Raw genomic sequence first — 22780 nt, 5'->3', positions numbered from 1 at the left:
AACCTACATGACATGAAAGAAAGAAAGCATAAAAGGCTGCGCAACTGATATGTCAAAGAAAAACAAGTCACAACAATAGTATTTCAAACTGCAAAATGTTGGTAGCGTAATTCAAAGCACTTGGTTAATGTCTAATGATTTGATTATAAATGTGCTACTTATGTATATATATATATATATATATATATATATATATATATATATATATATATATATATATATATATATATATATATATATATATATATATATATATATATATATATATATATATATATATATTGTATTGTATTGTATTGTATTGTATTGTATAAATCTTTTACGTCCAGGTAACTGAGCTGCCACTCAAAAAATAATCAGCCAATGAGACCGGATTCCCCATCGAGCCCAGCCCACGAACCAGTGAGGCTGGTGTCAAAAGTAGAAAAGAGGCTGAACCAAGAGGAAAAAATACCTTGGACGCTCAAACGCTAAACAAGGATCCGTAAACGAGAAATATCATTGAGAAATTTAAACATTCCTCTCATAGTCCGAGTTCTTGTTTGCACTTCAAAAAGGTTGTCTTGATTTTTTTTTTCTTTATTTGTGGGTACTCTTTTATTTAGTATTTTGCTCTTCAAAAGCTTTTGCTTGATTCTTTTACATTTTGTTTGCTCTTCCAAAAGTTTTTCTCCGTTCTTTTACGCCACAAATCTGATTCCATAGAAGTTGGGACATGTCGGACCTCTTGTTTTGGGGGGACAGCACTTGTGGACGTTTTGGTCCGCAGGCATCCTCGAGTCCCGTGCCGTGGGTCGTCTCTCGTTTTGTGACTAACATTTGCTGTGGGGATCAGCACATTTTATTCCTGCTGGAGGATGGAGCTGTTTCTTCATTCGGAAGCGACTCGAAAAGGCAGCTTGGACGAAAGGTTTTTAAAGGCGAAAAGACCTCAGGTGGGCCAAAAGACTCAATTATCAGCCTTTTTAATGACGCTTACATCTTTCTCTCGTTGGTGTGTCAAAATAAAATGATGCATTTCAATGGACTGTACACTCGCTACAGATTAAGTTTCGTTTTCCCCGGAATAAAAATATCTCACAGAGAGATCAGTTTCGATTTATGCAGATGAAATTGGTGCAACATTCACTTTCTATAGTAACAATGAGCTGATATCCATAATAACAGTTATATCAAATTATTCATTTAAGTTGATGACAATGCTCAGTATTATAGGACGATATATTTAAAAAATATATATTGTAGAGTCGCGTTTTAGCGCATTGCACGATGCCACTTGCACTTTATTAGCAGAATTGCAAACGGACCTACAGCTGTTCGAGTAAACAAACTAACACTAGCACAACTTTTTGCTTCTGTTTTAGCGTTTGGTCACTTCGTTCTGTCTGTTTACCTCACAGTCAGCATGTCCATAGATTGGCCCTCCTGGGATTTATGATTGTAAATATTGAACAGTTTAAATTTCCATGATTTAGATTTTTTTTGTAGAATATATAATATCATACAAAATGAAAGTAATGTTGATAATGTAATGTCTAGATTATAAAATCTTCAGTTTAAACAAATTTCAAATGCAAAACAAAAAAGATAAGAAATAATAATAATAATACACCCCACAGAAAAAAAGCTTATATTTAGTATTTTGTATGACCTCCAAAACTTTTATGGACAGCACCACGTCTGCTAAGCCTGGAATGAACAAGTCTTTTTCTCTGGGTTAATTTATTTGTGCAACCTGGTATTTAATTTAAAATTTATCAAGAAAACTGTTGCATTCGAAAGGAGCTCGCACAACTGACTGTAAACATGTCTTTATTCTACGACTGCCAACAAGCGAGAGATGCACAATAACAAATTTGTGCCAAAACCATAAACACGCCAGAAACTGTATGCTTGCTGGGTGGGAGGTATGGACCTAATGTGCTCTACAAAACGACTTTTCATCAAATTTATGTGGATATGGATGTGTTAATAATACGATGGAAATATTGTAACTAAATTTGCGAAATTTTTATTCGATAAAGTGCTCCGACCTTTGTGCTAAAAAAAAAAAAGTAATATATCTCGCAAGCTTTGCCGACATGAACTGATATAAATCTACAATTGGATTTTTACCAGCTCCAGTCAGTAATGAGCACAAGAAGTTAATTGGACCGCAGGTTAACATTGTTTTGAAGTTAAAAGATATTGTTGACCCATCAGTACAACTTCAAAATCTTGGTGATTATGTATATGTTGTATGTTATGTTATTGTGCTCAGGCGGCGTGCAGGGCCTGGCTGAGGTGGTGAGCGTGGCCTGTGGTCAGGACCATTCTTTGGCTCTGTGTGCATCGGGGAGAGTCTACTCCTGGGGGGAAGCAGAGGATGGACAACTTGGATTATCACCCAATGTTGGATATGATAGTCAGAAACCAAGGTAAGAGTCCCATTTTGTTGTTCACTGAAGAAAAAGGGGAAACTAACAATACAAGAAAGGACATTAATTTTGCTGGTTAATTCGCTAAAGCATGAATCAAACAATGTGTAAAGCCCTATTCACACTTAGCAGGGCGCAGATTGCAGGTTGCCAAACACAGTCATTGTGTATGTGGTAAAGGGCAGTGCAAGAGGACTTTGGTCGTGGCTGAAAGGTCCCTCAAATTAAAAAAAAAACGTTCTATTTAGGAGCGATATCGCTCTGATGTCAGACGAGAAGGAGAGGAGCCGGCGGAGTGATTTATTGTTTTTTGGCTGACTTAACGGTAAAGGAGGAAGCCTTACTAATTTTCAGGCAAGTTGAATAAAAAAGTCTGTGAAACAAAAGCAGGAGGCCACAATAAACAACACAAACGTTATATGCTGATTCTTGCTAAATACTTTTTTTGCATAACAAGTCGTAGCCCATATCTTAAACATATCTCATGCTTGAGTCACTCAGTCAGTGCTGCTGTTTTGGATAGCAACTGAGTTGAGTTTGATGTCGCGGCAACCCCCCCATCTTTGGATTGTCTTAGAGCTGCAAAAATACTCAACTTCTTTTTCCCAAAGAGGAAAAAATAATTGTCTAATAGAGGTCAAGTGCTTGTTTGTTTTCCAGTCGATGACGCACCAGTTCATGCATTGATACACACTATCTACTTTGTCACTATTTGGGAAATCGCTTAAAAGTACTTACACTAAAAGCAATATTATGTACAAAGAGCATTTAAAAAAAAGTTTGTTTTCCATTCGGTTTTTGTTCACCGTGTTTTTTTTTTTTCTTTGTTAAACCTTGGATACAGTCCAGTGCAAATACCGACACCAATACCAGTGATTCAGGTTGCCTGTGGAAACTCTTACTCCATGGCATTGACCAAAGGTAGGACATTGAATTCACTCTTAGAACAAACAGTAATTTTATTATCTACCATCTAATCAACCTCTATTGTTTTTCTTATTCTTTTATTCTTATTTGTTAGATAATGCACTGTTTGATGAATCAGTAATGGAATGTGTGTGTCAACTGTCATTTGAAACAAGTGTCTTATTAGAAACATTATGAGCCTTTGGTTTAATTAACCGAAGAAACAGGTCTGCTACGATCAGTTGTGTGATTCTTTGGACTCAACCATAGTGTTTAGGATTCCCGTTTGTTGTATTAAAATACTCAAACACGAGTTTGGTATATTGGAATTTCATTTGGATTCAACATCATCATACTGCATTTGTTTATTCTAATCTGTAGGAGGCGATGTCTTCGCCTGGGGTTTAAACAGTCATGGCCAACTGGGTTTGGGGAAGCAGATTTCTCTGCAGTATACACCCCATCCGGTGCATGCGCTCACTGGTATACCGGTAACCCAGATCTCAGCCGGAGCAGCTCATGTGCTGTTCCTCACCTTGTCAGGCCTGGTGTACTGCTGTGGGGCCAATGGACATGGTCAGCTGGGCCTCAAGAGGATTGATAACGATGGTAACTACTTGGTGAACTAACGTACAGTAGTTGATTATTTTTGAGGAGTGACAAGGGACATTTCTGTCACTATATGGAACTGATGCATATGATCAAATTAAATCCTTTTTTTCTTCAGTGTAGGCACAGCAAGTAGAGTTTAGGATTTAATCGCCTGTGCCTTTCAGACAGAGCTCACCAAAGCAAGATACTGAACATTCAGAGAGCTGTTTTTGCTTTGTGCATTCAGATAATTAAATATATGACACCATCAGCTCCAGATCTATTTGAACCTTGACCCAGAAAATGTTTAATAGTTTATAAATATTTGCCCATTTAAATAATGAAGGTATTTTTAGTGACTTACGTTGTGGTTGTCGCTGACCATGCGGCCAATTTTATTTATTTCATCCTGTGCAGGCCGATTTAACGTCTGTGTTGTTCCCCCTCTTCGACGTCTGAGTGTCTCCTTCATCACTTGTGGAGAGGCTCACACTGCGGTCTTAACTAAGGTACTAACACCCTTGAAAGTGTTCCTTTTGGTACCTGTACTGGACAAAATGCAGGGAGGGATCTGTAGTTCGTTCATACGACGGTGTGATGCTGCCATTCACAGGACGGCAACGTTTATACATTTGGAGAGGGAGCTCATGGTCAGCTGGGTCATGGCTCTTCTGCTGATGAACTGGTGCCAAAACTGGTGGAGGGGATTGATGGAACAGCCTCACAGGTGGCATGTGGCAGGTGAATCAACATAATTCTGGACTACAATAGATATTTGACAAACTCAAGCTACGCCCCAGACTTTACCATAATGCTTGTTGGAGACTGGTCTTAACATTACAACGACTTCAAGATAGATGCATTATGTAGATACAAATAAAGTTGTATTGTATTGTTTAATACTGTGAGCTAATTTAAAGAGAGAAATGAGAGAAATTTTCTGGAATGAAAACATTAACATCATTATTACATTAAATTCTTCTCTTTCAGGCGTCACACTCTCGTTTTGGGAACCTCTGGCCAAATTTGGGCTTTTGGCAGTGGGGTTAAAGGTCAGATTGGGACTGGAAAACCAGAGGGCAGTCTGACCCCCACACTAGTCCAACTTCCATGGAGCTCTGACAGCGCAATAGTCCCCCCCAAAGGTCTGCATGCGAGGGAATCTTTACTTTTGTGTGTTTGTGTGTACCAAGGTTTCTCTGAGCCAAGTTTCAACTCCTCAGCCCCCCTGGTAAGGGCTATTCAAGGATTCTGGAGAGGACTGTCAGTCGGAAAGTTGAATCTTGGGTTTAGGAGGAGCAGTGTGTTCCTGTTCCAGTGTTCCTGACAGAATCGCCTTACGGCGAGGAGGAGGGGGACCCAAAAGGCGAGGAGGCAGGGGAATGGAAAATGTTAAGGGAATTTATTAAAGGGATTCAACAAGGAAAGACAACGGGGAAGGGAGCAAAGTAACAAAGGTAACAAAACGTGACTAACAGAAAAGAAGGGCGAGGAACGAAAACAGGGGCAAAACGCTGAGGGACGTAAACGGGAACGAGGATATGAATAAGCACATGGACGAAAACAAAACGCGGTCGTGATTGTCCGTAAATAGCGGCAATGACCCGACACGGAGTAGTCGGTATGGGGAGCTGAAATAGTCCGGTCATTAGGGGAGCGGATGGGGATCAGGTGTGTGACGGTTAACGGGGAACAGGTGTGTGGCTGGTGAGGACGAGTGCTGAGGGGGAACGCCCCCACTCAGCTGACAAAACAATAACACAAAAGCATGGAAAGGTAAAAATAATAACAGAACCCTGCCATGCCCGACGCGGATCATGACAGGTTTGTTGTGCGGAAGAAGGATCTGAGTCGAAAGGCGAAACGCTCAATTTGCGGGTCAATCTATGTTCCCTCCCTCACCTTTTCTCACAAGCTGTGGGTGGTGACTTGTGACCGAAAAAGTAAGACCCCAGATCAGCAGTTAAAAAAATGGATGGATGCAGTGATATTTTGTACAGTGTATGAATTGTAAGACATTTATCTGTTTCTCCATTCTTCTTCCTTGTCTTCCATTGACACAGATTTAAAAATAGCAGCAGGGTGGAATGCAAACTTTACTTTCCGTTCAACACAGGTAAATTGTGCGTCTATAATTTCATCTTAAAAGTCCAGTTTGCCATTTATTTATTTATTTTTTATTTTTTTTCAAGAGTGGAAAGCAACATCAAATAACCGGAAGGCTTGATGAGGAAAAAGTTCAAAAATGGCTCGTATTAAAAAACGGCAATTCAGAGGCTGAAAGGTTAAATTTTCCGAATTTTATAATATCGATGAATACCTTCAATCAACGCAAGAACTGCAGTTTCAGAAATGTCTCTTTTCTCTCTTTTTTCCAACAGAGAACTCCTTGAGATGTGTTTCACATGTTCAAGCCTTGTTGCAAGTTTTACAAAAAACATGTGAGTCTTTTGTTTCGCTGCAGTAATACAGAACGTAAAGACTGGCACTTCATCCAGTGTCTTTGCTTTACTCTGACGTTGTCTGTATATTTGTCTTCAGTGGCCTTTCACTAAAAGCAGATGCCTTAAATGTGGACCTTGTGGCTACCAGACAAACATTCTCTAAGATGCTGGCAGTGCCATGGATCCAAAAAAAGGTTTCAAAATCTTCCTAATAATTTTCATTTTCATCTTGTTGATGAGTTTTCCATTTTTTTTTCATCTCCTGTCGAATCTCTAAGGTTTATATACAAAGGCAGGCATGGGCAAACTACGGTCCGGGGGACACATGCGGCCCGTTAAACGTTTTAATCCGGCCCGCCGAACTTGAAAAAAATTAAATGAATAAACCTTGTTAATGTTTTATTTTCTAAATACTGTGTTGTGTCAAAGACATATATTTTGCTGTAATGCTTTTGTTCACTTTCATTTAAAATTAGATTTTATTTTTATTCTCAGATGAGGTGGTTACCAAAACACTCCATCCATATGCTCCTGGTCCGTCCCCTCTGTCAAATTTTAGAACCCATTGTGGCCCGCCAGTCAAAATGTTTGCCCACCCCTGTACTAAGGTGCACATATTATACATATACGTTTGTCTTAATGGCTTCTTTAGGAATAAGCGTGGCAAAAAAAAAAATCTAATGAAAAAGCAACAGAGTGAATCCTTCAATGCTTGCTGCGCTTGAGTCATCCGTGATCGCACGCATGACAATGGTTACAAAGTTTTTGCAACAGTTTACGCTGGCGTTTCTTCTACCACCTGAGTAGCATTCAACTTTATTTGTACAGACCTTTCATGTTTTAACTCTAAACATCTGTGTACACTGCAACTTACTTACTGAGCCTCTCTATCCTGCAGATGAACCTGGCACCATTGATGAACGTGCTTCTCCCTTTGCAAAGTGCCCTCAAATCTCCAGAGATCATCATGGTCCTGCTCTCGTGCCCTCTCCTCCAAGATGTCTCAGCAGTTCTGTCCTACGTCTTGCATTTGGCGGTGGTTGTTGAGCACATGAGTGAGAAGACTCAGACAACACTAAGTAAACCTTTAAGTTTGATGGGTTTTTTTTTTGGAGGAGGGGAGGGGGATGTTTATCAGCAATTATTGAACCCATTTCCTTGTGAATTGTATACTATTTTCAAGACTAATAATCAGTAACAAGCACGGCATTTGTCAAGTTTTTCTTGTAAACGTTTAAAAAAAAAAAAGTTGACTACATATCAGAAAAATGATGGTACTCTTGAGACCCATTCTCAGACTTCTGATGCTTTGAGGTTACGGAGGGTTGTCATTAATTCTCTGCACACATTATTTACTTCGCTCCATGTATTTTATGCTACCGTATTTGATTTGTGCAGCACTTCTGCGACTTTATAGTCCTGAATGGTGCCCTTTGCGACAACTAATAGTATTACTAAAGTAATGCTAAATTATTACCATAGATCACATTTACAGTACATATACATCAACGCCATCTTGAGCGCTCGGATGCCGCAGCCGTATTGGATGAGACAAAGTGAAGTAATTGGTGAAGATGCCTCATTTACTTGTTTCTTGAAGATGTATCATCAAACCAGAAATCATTGGATTAATCGAAACATTTCTTTTTATCACATTAGGTAATTCTAACTCAATTTTGCAAATATTAGTTGCCAGTTTTATGGGTAATACAATGGCCACATACAATATGGCGGATGCACTGACATTTCAATTCAACGGGGCCACCTGGTTCAACCGGTGTCTGCAGCAGAAATAAAAAGAAAAGAGGTGTGTTTGTGGTCCCTGTGGTTTCTTTTATAAAACAGGCTCATATGGCCAACCGCAATCTAATGTGGCCCTTCTTATTGTGCGTACTGTGATTGTGCCTGGGACAGTCTAAACACGTAATGCACAAAACTAACCAACGCCTGATGTCTGAAAATTGCGTTCAATTGTCACCAAATTCATGTTGACTTACTTGCACATCAATGTCTGAAAATATTAGAACAATCACCCCAATTTGACCAATTTTATGGCTATGGCGTTTTCCAGTCCAAAGAGAAACGCACTGCTGAAGTTTATGCAACGCGTCGTCCATAAAATGCAAAATATTGGCGTGATCGGTTTTAAGATTTTGATATGGGCATAAGTAGAGATGTCCACATACATTTTGGTGACGAATGATTGCAGTTTTCCAACATTTTAACCGATGTAAGGTTATGTTTAGTTTTAGATTGTCCCATGTGCCACTCTACCGCAATGTCCTCAGCTTTCAGTATTAACAAATATGTGCATATTTTACAGACATGTCATGCCACATTACTTGCAATTTGACTTAGAAAACTGTGTGGCACTATGCTTGCACACCAACATTTACATATTTGTTGTGTATAGGTCTGTGCCGCTAACATTATTTTTAGTAAGACTGCGATAGGCAATTGTAGATAAGACTGGCCACAATCAATCAAAATCACAACAACTCAACATTAACATTTCACAAGACAAAATAGCTGCTCTGATAAAATAAAATTTGGCCCAGGGAGAAGGTGTCTGCCCAAGACTGTAAGGTTAATAATCTTTTATTGCTCAGTTAAATTTTCTAGACTCTTATCAGAGTTTAGACTGGCTCTTTTCACAAATATTTTCATTCATGTAGCCAAGCTTTTAATGAAATTAAGTCATAATCTTTCTCACAAATTGGCTTTTTCTTTCCTGCAGAAGGCTGGTGGTCCTCCATGACAGCCGACATGCTGTTGCAACACATCCTGGTGTTCAAAAATGCTCTGGAATTTGCAGTCAAAAATGGCCTCTTGATAACTCACACTCCAGGCATCAAAGCTGTGCTGGAAGTCCTCAAACTCCTCTATAAAGTGAGTATGGTGTTTGTGATGAGAAAAGCCTTCCAAGACTATAATTTCTCCATCTTTTTCATTCACGACAACACAATTGTCATGACCAGACTGAGCCTGAGAGACAGTTTGAGTTTGAGACCGAGTTCAACATATCACACGCACCAATCTCTTATAAAAGTAAATAACTCGATTGGGTTAAAACAGCACAAAGTGTGTCTTTAGTGTGTATACAGAGCAAACGTTAACAGTACTTGCACAAGAATATACTCACCCTCTTGTGAGTCTTCAGCTCAGTGTGCAATAATTACTCTCACAAGTAACTCCACATTGTGGTACTGGTAATGGCAAAGAGGAAACTTGTGGCGATAACCCTAGAACCGAAAATGGAGCCTCCGAAGTACCAGACTGCTCAGTGCAATGAGAAATACATTAAATTATAATTTCATGCACACATTTTTAGCAAAAATATAAGCAGCAAGTAACTGAAAATATTAAAATGAGAAGCTTAATAACAATTTGCTGTTCAATATGATTATGTCAGCATTCATGCATGGTGAACATTTAGCTGTATCCATTTTGTAGTAATTTAGTTTCTCTTTACCGTGGCGTCAAAGTTGTTAAAATATAAAAAAATAAATGATAATATGTTCCGTTTGATTACCGGTGACACTTGTCGAGTCACACGTCCTTGTCACCACTTGTGTCCAAATACAAATGTTTCTACAGGCTGGCCATTCTGGTGTGGACATCAATGCCCAAGATACCTAAATTAGAAATAAAAGAAAATTTTATTTCCATATTCATATTGAACAAAACAGCAATACAATCAGGGCAAAGCTTATTTACATATCTAGTATTGAGAAACCTGCCTGTTCAAAGTTCAAGGCTCATTTGACCAACGTTGAAAAAAATGGCATTCTGGCACATTTCCTACCCAAATTATTCGGCAAGCCTGATAAAAGGACATTCAAGATTATATAAAAAGAAATAGGCATGGGACCAACAAATCTGATTGTTATTAATGTTATATGCACCAATTGGTGAATCGTTCAGACTTTATTTAATTGTATTACTTATAAATGTCTATCACAAGGTTTGGAGCTAAAAGTGAACTGGTTGTCTGTCAAAATGTTTGTGAACTGGGTATAAAATAAATGCATTACTTCTATTTTCACAGGCAAACAAAAGAGGGAAGTCCTACAAAGTGCCACTGAGCACCTTTTATGTTGAGGACTTCGACAAAATGGGTCTCTGGCAGGATGTTTCTCTTTGGCATGCATTTTCTAAAAACGAGGTGATCTTTATACACTGCAAAGTGAACAATGCCGACTAGTAGTTACCTGCTGACCGGTTTCTTGTTGTCAAAGGCTTTGTATTTGTTGATTAACTACCGATCTCATAAAGGATGATGTCAACACACCTCCCATCTTTTGCCGGTACCCCTTTGTGCTGAATTTGTTCTGCAAGGTGGCCGCTTTTAAGTTAATTGCATGCATAACAAAGGTAGAGTATGCATCGATATATGACAATAATTTACATTGCAGGTCTATATATTTAATAGAACATCAGACACATTCATCTCTCTCTCTCTCTCTCGCTCTCTTTTTTTTTTCTCAGACAACTCACCTTGAGTGCAGTGGTCAATTGTCTTTTGCAGAATTGGCAGAACTTATCAACTCATCAGCATCCGTCTTTGTTCTCTCGCTGAGACCAAGTCACCTGCTCGAGGACACCTTCAGACAACTCAGCGCAGTGGACCACAGCGTCTTCAAAAGAGAACTCGTGGTAAGAAATCTTAAGCTGTGTTCACACTTGTCATTTTTCATTCCGTTCAAAGAAACTCAATGTGGGCCACGAGTGGTGTAGAGGTCAGTCGGCAAGATTTTCAACCAGTAGAACAGATTTAGGTGTGCCTCCTCCTAATTCTGTGACAAACGGCGTCCGAAGTCCGACGATCAGTTGGACAGCGTGTTTCCACTCCAATACAAGCTGCTCAGGCCAATAGAGTTGGGTTTAAATTTCAGCTTTACTGCTTCGATGAGGGTGGCATGGTGGCCCGACTGGTTAGCACTGTGGCCTCACAATGCGGAGGTCGTAGGTTCGATCCCGACTCCGGCCTTCCTGTGTGGTGTTTGCATGTTCTCCCCGTGCCTGTGTGGCTTTTCGGCGGGTAATCTGGTTTCCTCCCACATTCCAAAAATATGCGTGGCAGGTTGATTGGACACTCGAAATTGCCCCTAGGTATGAGTGTGAGCGTGGATGGTTGTTTGTCTATGTGTGCCCTGCGATTGGCTGGCAACCAGTTCAGGGTGTCCCCCGCCGACTACCCGAAGATAGCTGGGATAGGTTCCAGCATCCCCCGCGACCCTAGTGAGGGGAAGCGGTACAGATAATGGATGGACGGATGCTTTGATGAGTTTTGTGACAAATGGTGTCTATACAGTATATGAACAATTGTTATCGATGACCTTAGATTTTGCTTGAAACACCATTTGTTACTCATCATTGATATGTAAAAAGTGCACATCCTGCAAAAGTATTGAATGCTTTTCAGAACCAGAAGGCCCTTTATTGACATTGTACTCAGTGTACAACGAGATTGGAGAGCTCCCCTCGCCAGTGCAATATAATCAATAATTTCATTAAATATATAAATTAAATTCATTAAAGATTAAACAATTGAATAAAAAAATAAATGTGAAATTAAAGAGAGTTCAGCATGGAGATGGATCTCGGGAAGAAACAGTTTTTCAGTCTGTTAGTCTTTGTATTGCTGCACCTGCAGCGCCTGCCAGAGGACAACAAGTCGAAGCGGTGTCAGCTCAGGTGAGTATTGTCCTCGATGATCTTGTGAGCTCTGCTGAGGCACCGGGCGGTGTAGATGTCCGACAGGGAGGGGAGAGGGCAGCCAATAATCCTCTGCGCTGTTTTGACTGTCGTCTGGAGTCTCGCGCTGTCTGCCTCAGTACAGCTGCTGTACCAGGTGGAGACACAGTAAATCAGTAGGCTCTCGATGGACGAGTGGTAGAAGGCCAGCAGTAGCTTGCAGTCCACGTTGAATTTCCTGAGGACCCTCAGGAAGTGCAGACGCTGTTGGACCTTCTTTATCACTGCCGTGGTGTTGTGTGTCCAGTAGAGGTCATCGGGGAACTGTACTCTTAGTGTACTCCTAATCCTTTATAAAGATACTAATGCTTTGTTTTAATTGTTACTGTCAGAGGGATATCGTCTCTCATGAACACACAAAACCAAAACAGTATTTTGTTGTCGTTTCAGCGTAGTAACTCGGGACTGCTGAATGGTTATTTCTTTGGTCATTCATTCATTGGCTCTTGTTCCATCGCAGGTGCAGTTTGTGGATGACAGGAAAGTGCTGAATGTCAACAAGAGGGACCTCTTTCTCCATGTCTTTGATGAGCTGATGGCGCCCCAATCCAACTTGTTCATGTACAACGAGAGAAAGACACTGGCCTGGTTCCCCCCCAAGGTAAGACACACTGCTGGATATACGTACTTTCACATTTAATACCTTCGCTCGTTCTTTTGTCCTGCTTGATTTGTCAAACAGGCCAAGGTAGGGGAGAACACATACTTCCTGTTTGGGGTTCTTTGTGGCCTGGCTCTGCACAACGACAACATGGTCCATCTGCCCCTCCCACTCGTTCTCTTCAGAAAGCTGCTCGGCGTCAAGGCCTCATTGGTGGATGACATGAAGGAATTTGAACCCACGGTTGGAGAGTAAGAGTTTACTCAACGAAACAGATCAAGATCACACTTAAACTCACACACATAAAAGTTTTTAGTGAAGACGGGTAATCAATCAGTTTGGTCGTAACATTTTCATATGAGTATGGCAAAGGCGTGCTTCTCTCATTGCAATTTGATAAGGACTGTGGTACTCTCTGACGTCCTGTAATGATTCCAATTGTAAAAAAAAAATGTAACTCCTACTTAACAACATAAGAAGTGACCTGCGATTAAATGCAGCAAATTTAATCATAAACGTGTCAATATTGAGTGGTTTCATGACTGCATTAGCACCACCAAATAATGGACTCGACACATCAATTTTTAAAAGCAATAACGCAGCACAGGTAGTGCACGTATGTTGCTTCATGAGCTGCAACCTTTCTACGTAAGCCGTTATTCAATGTCATTCATGACCTTGTCTCTTCAGGGGATTGCGATGCATCTTGGAGGACTACAGCGATGATGACTTCAAACGCATGGAGACAACTTTTATCGTATGTAAAATCTCCCTTAGGTGACTGTTTCCATGATTCTGATTCCGGCTCATGGTTCGTTTTGTGCAGGTGACTTGGGGCGGTGTTGAAGCTGAGCTTGATCCAGAAGACACTGATAAACTTGTCACAGGTTCCAACAAGTAAGTTTAACAATCATTTTATGTGATGGATTTAGATTAATTACACTTAGAGTTTAGTTTTTCCTCCACCTTCTACTGTAAGACACAAAAACAGTCTTAATCTCAAACAGTTCTCAAGAACAAATTGTTAACCCACTTTTCAAGAAGAATGTATGTACCAACCAATGTCACTTAACAGACATTTTAGGGTGTGATAACTGAGAAACAATAAGTACATTTTTTGAGACACTTTGCTGTGTGGTTATTATTGTCCTTATAGTTTTTTTGTCATTATGATGCAGTTTAGTTCTCAACCACGGCAAATTAAAATACAATGATTAACATTTTTAAATGCATAACTCAAAAGTTATTAAAAGATGATTATTTAAAGTCACTTAGGAGAGATGTGCAAAAGCGGACTTCATGTTTTGGCCAATGAGTGTGCATTGTGTGACGAGAGAGGAAAAACACTTGTGTAAATATGACTGTGTAAGTCATTTCTTCCTTCCAGGAAAGAGTTTGTATCCGCCTTTGTCCACTACGTCTTTAACAAATCGGTGGAGAAAGTCTTTGAGGCGTTCAAGAGAGGCTTCTTCAAGGTGTGTGAGGCCGATGTGGTGGCCTTCTTCCAGCCGGAGGAGCTGCAAGCCGTGATGGTGGGAAATGAAAACTATGACTGGGATGAGTTTAAGCAGGTGTGCAAACGCATACAAATTAGCTTTAGCTTAGATATATATATATATATATATTTATGTATATATCTAACACAATATATATGTATATTCTAATGGTTTGTGTTTGCAAACAGAATACAGTCTATGAGGGAGAGTATCATGCTGGCCATCCAAACATTGTTGTCTTCTGGGAGGTGTTTGACAAGCTGACAGAGCAAGAAAAAAAGAAATTCCTTTGTAAGTGTTGCACCTCGATATGGTTTTAATTCTTCAGGTTTTTATTCATTTCCATTTGTTTTGTCATCAGCTTTTCTTACAGGCTGCGACAAGGTGCCGTTTTCAGGTATGTCGAGCATCAAGATGAAAGTCGCCCTCTTGCCCGACTCTACGGATCTCCATTTCCCAGAGGCCCTCACCTGCCACTACCTTTTGTTACTACCCATCTACCGGCCGTACCCGGTTGGGAGGCAAATGCGCAACAGGCTCCTTTATGCCATCAATCATAGTCGTGGCTTCACCAAGACATATAAACCAGAAGATTGAGGGATCGGCATGACTTTATGCAGCATTTTTTTCTTCCACCCGTTTGAGTCAATCTCAGGAGGCGGCCATTTAGCCACTTGCTGTTGACTGAAAATATCACAGTTGCAAAGAGCTCACGTAAAGACCAATCATGGCGCAGCTTCAGAAAACAGTCGAGCCGTGATCAGACGTTACTTGAGCAAATTTGATGCCATTTTCAGTCAACAAAAATAACAAAATGGCCGTCAGGCAGAAATGGGTGGATTTTGCTTATTAACTCATGTTATACAAAAGCAATATTAATCAGAATGCTGTGTTTTGATGAGTGACGATGCAGAGAACATTTTATTACAAAGATTTTTGTGTTAAATTCCCTTTCAATTCGCGCTCTTGAAGTGTTACTAAACCTCCACAATGAATGATGTGAATATTAACCAACTATATGACACTATAATCAATACTAATCCAGAACCGAATGCAGCGAGTTGTAATTCTACAAATTATTTCTAAAAAGAACGTGGGTAATACCACACATTTGGACATTTCGTGCTTAAATGCAATTTTAAATAAACACTCATCTCCAAAGTTGACTTTTTTCTTTCATCTCCAATTGACACAAAAGACATTCCTAAAAACAACCATCTAAATAAGAGAATCACTGTTCAATACCATATAGTATTAATTTTTATTTTTATTCCAGCTTTCAATATGAAAAGCAAAAAATAATTTACATTGTTTCTTAAAAGTTTATCAAAACAACATCACTGCGACTTGGTGAGATCTAACGCTGCCTCACGACGAGGCAGCCAAGCGTGTAGACATGACATGAAGCAAGCAAAGATAAAGAGGAGAGCGCGCAACCACGCCGACAGACCTAAAGGACTACATTTTCCTCCAGATTAAATGCTGAAAGATCGGACATTTGATATTGTGTGTGTCGCTCTTGAGTGTGCTTTTGGTTTCATTGATTATAAAGAAAGCGGATTAAGTTAAGTCAGAGTATGACTTCAGAAGAATTACTTACATACAATAGCAGCATCTAACAAACACACAGGACATTTAAATATGGCTAAAAAAAAATTATTAACAAGTAATTACACCGTGTAGAAAAACATCTTAGTTGAAAGTTTTACGGACAATAACATTGCAGTACAAAAAACAAAACGAAAAAGAAACACCGGCTGTGCTGTGAGAGGTAAAGGCATTAAAAAACACACTCACTCTCTTGCTCATTGTCACATGCGGTGTTGTGCTCCATGCAGAGACGGAGTGCCACCTTGTGTGTGTGGGTTTTTTTTTTTTTTTCAGAAGGGCAGCTTCTGTGCATGTGTGCGTTTTTCTTTCTCCCACAGTGTGGGTGTGTTTATCTGATCAGGTGATAGGTGAACCAGTACATGAAAACGGGCTGGGTCGCCGCTATACACATAGTGAGGTACATCCTCAGCTGGTTTCGGGCTCCTCTCACTAGCTTTCCCTCCGCCACCGCTTCGGACAGAAGCTTCAAACGCAGGGTGCGGGTCTGAAAATGCAACGAAAACAGCGATTATTGCATGCCAGGGTCTGAATTTCAGGTATGCACTCGCTAAGCACTACACATGTTTTCTTTAGTATCGCGGTCACCTAAAAGTTTTGCACCACTGACTGGAATCATGTGACGTACAAGTTGTCGAAGTAAATCTTTGGTGGAAGTTTAAGAAAATTCTCCAGAACAAGAGTCCATTTTGCAAACATTATCTGGCAAATGCAATCAGAAAAAGTACCATTTATTGATTTCTTTGTTTCTAAAGTTGCCATTCAAATAACTTTATTTACGTGTCATGTTTGTGATCTTCTTCCCCCCGGCAAATTTAAACAACTGAATGAACATCCTCAGAGACTGGTGATTCCCTGATTTTGGCCAGGGGTTGTTTACTATTTCTCTGCTACTCACCATAAACACAAAAATGGCAGCACAGCACCACAGTAAAGAGAGATAGTACGCCGGCCTCCCAAACATGAGCCCTGCGACTACACCAACGATCATCCTGAGAAAAGGACACACAAACATGCACAACACAAACGTATAATTCAGACGATGACATTTCAAAAACACATTAAAACTAAACTGGGTGTTACTGTCTTGCCCGATGACAGCTGTGTGTCAAAATGAGTAAGCTCTCTAGAAAATGGATGAATATTGCGACCTCAAGCTTCTTGTGTGTGACATTTAAGACGAAATACCTGCAAAAGGGGCATGAATGGACATGAACGGAGAGTGTGAGGCATATACCCGACATATTTGTATCCAGCGAAGGCGAGCAGGTCAATAGTTGTCAGGTCGGTGCTAACAGTCAGGAGGTAGAGTGACAGGAGGACTGCCAAGACTTCCATTATGAGCCACACCAGCGCTGAGCTTGCCTGTACCCCCAGCAGCTCTGGCGTAAACCTGAGAGCCCACAAAAGAGCAACAGAATAGAAATAGGAAATAAGAAACATTTAAGAAATTATTTTTTTCTTTTTCTTTCGTTTTCTTGTGCCATTGAAAACTCAACAGCTCGCCCAATGAAGATGTACGTTCACATGTACCTGTTTTGTGTGCCAAGGGCCAGCCCAGCTACCAGCACGTACGTGATGAAGCCCATAACGGGGATATACAGATCGGGTGCGTTGATGTCAAAGCGCGGCGCCACAGGAGTGTCCTGCTGGTAGCTCACCTCCCAGTTCTGCAACATGCGGATCACAACACGTGATTGTCAACATGTCGCAATGGAATCACATTGTAATATGAAAAATATTCCTTATTGGTGAGGTCGACCCAAAACAGAACACTCAATACCGGTTTATATTAGAATATTTCAAGCAAAGGCATATCTGTAGGCTATCAATTCAATTCTCCACACTTAATGAGGTTACAGAAGGAAGCAGACTCATCTAAGGACCAGCTCCAAGAATAGAACGCTTTAAATTTAGACTACCTACCTCATGCATGTAGGGAAAAACTAGAAGACCCAGCTTCTTTCCCACATACACCGTATCCACTGCAAAGTAGTATTTCAGCTTGGAAATGGGGATGAATCTGTCCAGCTACAATGCATAAAGACACATTTTTTCCCTCACCACACAAATGTTTATATCTCACCAATGCAACCAAAAGATCTGTGAATAAATCTTACATTCTTGTCCATCATTTCCTTCCCTTGAGATGCCAGTGAACTGCCATAAGCCATGGCGAGGTTCGACATGGGATCTGACAGCATGGACTGGCCCGGAAAACCTGCCGCCTGAAATCCACTATGTTGGTTTCTGTCAAAAGAAACGCACATTAACAGTCATCAACTGGATTTTGAAGCAGACCCAGATTTTTGAGATGTGAATATGAATATTTATTTCAAATGTGATCAATTTAAAATATAGAATCTTATCACATTTTTACTTGTCAGTATAAAAAAAGTGTAAGGTATTAAGCCAACTGCCTTCACTAAGCCTTTCTAAATCAATTATTTCTCTTATTCATTGGGAAACATTGCTGCAATGAAGGGGGGGAGGGAACAGCATTCGCGAACAGATTGTGCCTGACCTTTTTAACTCCATTAGGATCACATGCTCAAGCCGAGACCAGAGACATGTAAACTCCACAAAGTCAAACTGAAGCTTGATGGTTTTAAATTTTGACCCAGAGGGGAAAAAAGCAGAATGTCTCTTTTAAGAAGACTGATTTAAGATGATACTGTTGAACCTGTCTTGTGGGCATCACCTCTGGTGGGGTGTCTGCGAGCCATAGCCACTTGTATCCTCAAAAAGTTGGCTGCCATCTGAACCATCCATGGAACTATTTCGTAGACGTACACTCGGCTCTGGATGAAGAGAAAAGGAATACACGGTTTGGTAAACGAAGCAGATGCAAGGTAGTAACAACCGATTCCAACATTTGTACCATTCAGCTGACACGTGTTGTTTACTCACGTGAGCACTACAGGAGCAGTTCAATTTTATTGATCACATCATTGTGAGAAACCACAATTTAAAAAAATTGCATTAAACCAGTGTGCTTCCGCCAATGTTGAACGACAGTAGTTATCTGGTAATTAATTCCCACGCATCAAGTGCCACTTGCCTCTGGAAACACTGTGATATAAATTTAATAGTGGGATCAATACGACGTTCCAAAACGATGAGTATGGACAGAATTAATTTTAGGAACAGTCAGAAATTCATTCGTAAGTGAGGATTCTTTAAGGTATCTTTGTTCCATTCGTTGTAAAGCGCAGCCGAGTTCTCAAGTGCATTTTCTTATCAGTTTTATTATCTTGTATTTGTATGTGTATGCACTCAAATGTATGGTTTATCGACACTGATGCTAAGTGTTAGCATAACCCTCCCATTCAATCTTGTCTTCTCTAACCTGCAGAAAATCGGTGCATGAGAGAAGCCAGGGAGGAATTTGATAAATGAAACCACGTACGTAACTTACGCTGTCTAAAACCTTTCTGTGTTGCAGAATAATCCATTTTGGACAACTGCTGGCCTCAAACCGGTGTTGTCGGCAAGTTCCAGTTAGAAAGCAAGCGGGTTCGCTACGCTTGTAACGTCTTCTTCGTCTACTCACTTTCTGGTAGGCTGGTTAATTAGTAGCTACGATGCTGCTCTCCAACGGATGTTTTTTACTTGTCTTGGGGTTGGCGGGGGTGTCCGGTTTTTATTATCCAAACCGTTTATCCTCACAAGGGTCGCGGGCGTGCTGGAGCTCAACAACAAATTGAATTTCAAATCAGAAGCATGGAGAATATTGCCAAGCAAATGTTTTAGCGTATGACTATTTTCTGTTTGGAAAATGGGATTTGGTGAGAATAATAGCTGATGAACTGATTAGAGTGAAGAAAAATTGCAAAAGTAGATTTTAATCCTGATCATTACATCTGGGCAGCTTTGGTAGTGTTTATCACTGTATATAATTACAGTACGTACTTGTGGCTCAAAAGCAAAGCGTGGAGAGTCTTTGATGCCAAAATGCACAAGTGCTGGAAATGGCAGGGCGATGAGGAGTGCTGGCCATCGGACATTTGGGGAAAAATGGTAATTTTCCCGAACTGGCCGGATGAGCCGCATGACAATAACATCCGCCAAACTCCCCCACCCTCTTTGCCGATCAACTTTTGTACTGCGACGTCCGCTGTACGAATGCGTGGCCTCAAAGCATTGTTTCCTGGTAAGAGCACCAGGAGTCGCACTTTTTATGTTGCAGCGAGTTGGTTTGAGTCTGATAATATAATACATAATAATAAAGTACAGTGTTAACTGTGCATACATTGTAATCTCAAAATGTATATCGTAACTGTTGTAAAATATACCAAGGATCACCTGTATATAGTGTACATTGACATAACTAAGTTGTTGAAGAAATTAAGTCAAGTACAAAATTGTAGCTAGAGTAAACACCTTTATATACACTCAGCTGACCTTGTACACACATTACGGAACATGTTGTAATGTCATACGTAACAATCACCTTGAAAATGTGGAAAAATAAAATATATGTACGTAAAATCTTATATTGAGGATAGTTTCCGTCCAGTGTCGAACTGGAGTCCTTTCGCGTGTAAGGCAAATGTAATACACCGCAGAAACAGACACTTTGAGAAGGAGCTACTCAAATCAATGCGCACTTCATTCCGTAAATGGTAACATCAGTTCAGAATTGCAACAGCTATCAGTGGCCTGGAGGTGGCGGTATTTGAACGCGCCCCAAATCAAATGCTTAATATCCCCCTCGATCAAACCATGATACTTGAAGCTTTTTTTTTTTTAATCTGCGACTCAAGACTCTCCGAGTCATTTGATAGTTAATATTTGGCCAACTTGTTGCAGTCATTGAATAAACGCATTTTTTTTTAAAGCAGGGTTATACTGAATGCACATACACATACTCAACGTTAATATTTTCAATTTTGGACATAGGACAGCTGTGGTCATGTTTTACATGATTTTCCCTCTAACAAACAGTATATTCAATAATTAAAATATTTGTTGTAAAAAGAAAATGCAATGCTTGCATACACTCAAACTTTAAAAACGATATGATGAGCTCCACCGCAACCTCCAGACAAGAGATGGCGATAATGAGCTGGGATAATCTGCTGCCACGCGGAAATTAAAGAAAAAGAACCATACTGTAAACAAGGAAGTTGTCTTCGTTGCCCCGTTCGATTTAATAGCATTCGTTATGCAAACCGCTTATCCTAACATCTAAAAACGTTTCTCATTCAAATTATCAGATGGTCGTTCATTGTTCGAATAGAAGCTTGCGAGCGATGAGGCCGAGAAAGAGGACCAGTTGGCGGTGCTAACAGCACTTCCAAATACAAATGGCCAAGCTCCCTCCGTAGAACATGTAGAGCAGATTCTTCGCCTCATGAGTGACGCCGAATCCGAAACTTTCGCCGATCACTACGTGCCACGCAGTGCCAAACATCTTATCCATTGAGTCCTTGACCATCTTCGCTGTGCTCTCGTTGTTGTTGGTACACTTTTCGAAAGCTGAAATGCACAGCGCGATGGCCTCCTCCTTCATTTCCTCAGGCATGTCCGTGTGCCTGACAATAGGGAAGCTGTACGCAAGCTTCTTGCCTCCTTCTTCTGGGTCTGCTTCGCCGGTTTCTGCCATTATAATTATTTTCAAGATTCAAACGGGGTTCTTAAGGCGAAGCTATACTTAAAACAAGCACGCTTCGTTTGTGTCTTTATTTTTGTGTTGTTTCGAGCGATCAGACAGGCACCAGTTGCAGCGCCATCGTACGCCACCCTTTGGTGTCCTTGTGACGTTTCATTCTTTGTAAATTGTCATATCCAGGTTTGACTGATTTTAGTAGTAGTACTGTAATAGAGGATTTATAATATGCTATGTGATTTACTTAATGCACCATTTAAGTCTGATATAATTTGTCCCTTTCACTGAATGTCTCCATGGTGACTTTGTCTCCTTCTCAGAGCTGACAGCTGGACTGAGTGCTCCTCGGGGAAAATGAGCCTCTCCCTTTCAAATGGACTGTATGTGCCCCAAAAAAAGCCCACGTTGCTTCTGTGTCACATGTCCATACACGGATGCTCCCTTTTTCCTGCTCTCACTTAAAACGATGCTGCCGTTTTTCATGCAGGAGTAATTGTTGCAAACCCAACATTGTGACTGGAGGTCTTTTGATAACAGCTTGGTGTGTTGAGAAACTAGGGGAGGTCTGTCTTTGAGAATAAGGTGCATAAGCCCAAGATGAGCAAGCTCCAGTCTGTATTCTTTATGATCTTTGTGATGCTCTTTATTTTTGGTCTCGTCATCTAATAATAAAATTATTATTATTATTAATAATAATAATAATATTCCCTTTATTAGTCCCACAATGGAGAAATTCGAGATTCGAACCCAGGCCTCCTGGGGAGACTGGGTCCTGAACGCGGCGCCTAAGACCACTCGGCCATCCTAGACAAATAGAGTATCCATTTTTTGCAACACACAATCTAATATGTAAATAAATACATAAAAAATATTAGCAAAGATAATGTTAGTTAGATTGACAATGAACAAAAGTTGTTGCACTAATTGTGCTTTCGTATTGGATCTCACAATACACAATATATTTTTTTGAATCCAAAACTCGTTTTTATTGTAGGATAAATAAGTAATCAAGGGAAAGACCTTATCTCCTCACACTGATGTTGCAAAGCAAATTAATAATAATAATAATGAACAAAACAAGTTTACATTTATTTACTTCTTGTGTAATTACATTTTTCTTGCTAAATCAATTTGTTGTAGCTGCGTATGCTCCATGAATGAACATAACGACAACAGATAATGCTGACCTAAAACTAATTCTAAATAGTCAAATGTGTTTTGCGCCAAAGCGTCCTATATTATAATTTTTTGTAGTGGACTATATTTTATTTTTAGACACTGCAATGAAAAGAAATGCAGTACACTTTCATTAGTTTTGTATTCAATACAATACATTCAATTTTTATTTT

At 40.1% G+C, this 22780-nt stretch overlaps 3 protein-coding genes and 1 pseudogene across 6 annotated transcripts in view; 2 read left to right on the top strand and 2 right to left on the bottom strand.

The window, feature by feature from the left end:
* The first annotated feature begins 430 nt into the window (after window positions 1-430).
* On the top strand, window positions 431-15373 carry LOC148333652 (putative E3 ubiquitin-protein ligase HERC4). Of its 3 annotated transcripts, none has more exons than XM_088301399.1 (23): window positions 431-935; window positions 2261-2417; window positions 3262-3338; window positions 3867-3932; window positions 4332-4423; window positions 4528-4655; window positions 4905-5059; window positions 5978-6030; window positions 6107-6198; window positions 6296-6355; window positions 6456-6552; window positions 7257-7437; window positions 9096-9247; window positions 10407-10523; window positions 10634-10732; window positions 10847-11014; window positions 12576-12716; window positions 12798-12967; window positions 13407-13473; window positions 13543-13613; window positions 14104-14287; window positions 14401-14503; window positions 14574-15373. In XM_088301399.1, exons 1-23 carry the CDS (start codon window positions 716-718, stop codon window positions 14807-14809), a joined length of 2886 nt encoding a protein of 961 aa, XP_088157525.1. In that variant the 5' UTR covers window positions 431-715; the 3' UTR covers window positions 14810-15373. The 3 variants fall into 3 exon arrangements, with proteins under 3 accessions (XP_088157525.1, XP_088157524.1, XP_088157523.1); XM_088301398.1 differs by having other exon boundaries at window positions 3705-3932; window positions 10697-10732; XM_088301397.1 differs by having other exon boundaries at window positions 3705-3932.
* Window positions 15374-15454: 81 nt separating this feature from the next.
* yif1b (Yip1 interacting factor homolog B (S. cerevisiae)) lies at window positions 15455-19409 on the bottom strand. 2 transcript variants are annotated; one of them, XM_088299738.1, is made up of 8 exons: window positions 19230-19409; window positions 18522-18621; window positions 17941-18070; window positions 17747-17851; window positions 17354-17490; window positions 17058-17213; window positions 16719-16812; window positions 15455-16307 (listed from the first exon to the last, which is right to left on the bottom strand). In XM_088299738.1, exons 1-8 carry the CDS (start codon window positions 19273-19275, stop codon window positions 16152-16154), a joined length of 924 nt encoding a protein of 307 aa, XP_088155864.1. In that variant the 5' UTR covers window positions 19276-19409; the 3' UTR covers window positions 15455-16151. The 2 variants fall into 2 exon arrangements, with proteins under 2 accessions (XP_088155864.1, XP_088155866.1); XM_088299740.1 differs by having other exon boundaries at window positions 19239-19404.
* Window positions 19302-22780, top strand: part of LOC148333649 (uncharacterized protein C14orf132) — a 29661-nt gene continuing 26182 nt past the window's right edge. Inside the window, exon 1 of the mRNA XM_088299742.1 lies at window positions 19302-19379. The gene's annotated coding sequence lies outside the window, so the exon portion shown is untranslated. The remainder of the gene's footprint in view (window positions 19380-22780) is intronic.
* On the bottom strand, window positions 20333-21566 carry LOC148333650 (dynein axonemal light chain 4 pseudogene; annotated as a pseudogene).

This window comes from Idiotropiscis lumnitzeri, chromosome 7 (assembly GCF_059441095.1).
Source record: "Idiotropiscis lumnitzeri isolate Australia: NSW breed Sydney's pygmy pipehorse chromosome 7, RoL_Ilum_1.0, whole genome shotgun sequence".
NCBI lineage: Eukaryota > Metazoa > Chordata > Actinopteri > Syngnathiformes > Syngnathidae > Idiotropiscis > Idiotropiscis lumnitzeri.
This window is presented reverse-complemented; position numbering and strand designations above follow the sequence as displayed.

Bases quoted from the DNA above. Each gene is read 5' to 3' on its own strand.
- LOC148333652 (XM_088301397.1), top strand. From the start codon at position 716: ATGTCGGACCTCTTGTTTTGGGGGGACAGCACTTGTGGACGTTTTGGT. The intron at 7,438-9,095 runs GTAAACCTTTAA...TCTTTCCTGCAG, and splicing joins GAAGACTCAGACAACACTAA to AAGGCTGGTGGTCCTCCATG. The intron at 14,504-14,573 runs GTAAGTGTTGCA...TTTTGTCATCAG, and splicing joins AGAAAAAAAGAAATTCCTTT to CTTTTCTTACAGGCTGCGAC.
- yif1b (XM_088299738.1), bottom strand. From the start codon at position 19,275: ATGGATTATTCTGCAACACAGAAAGGTTTTAGACAGCGTAAGTTAC. The intron at 18,622-19,229 runs GTACGTGGTTTC...CTCTTCATCCAG, and splicing joins TTTTAGACAGCGTAAGTTAC to AGCCGAGTGTACGTCTACGA. The intron at 16,308-16,718 runs GTGAGTAGCAGA...TTGCATTTTCAG, and splicing joins CTGCCATTTTTGTGTTTATG to ACCCGCACCCTGCGTTTGAA.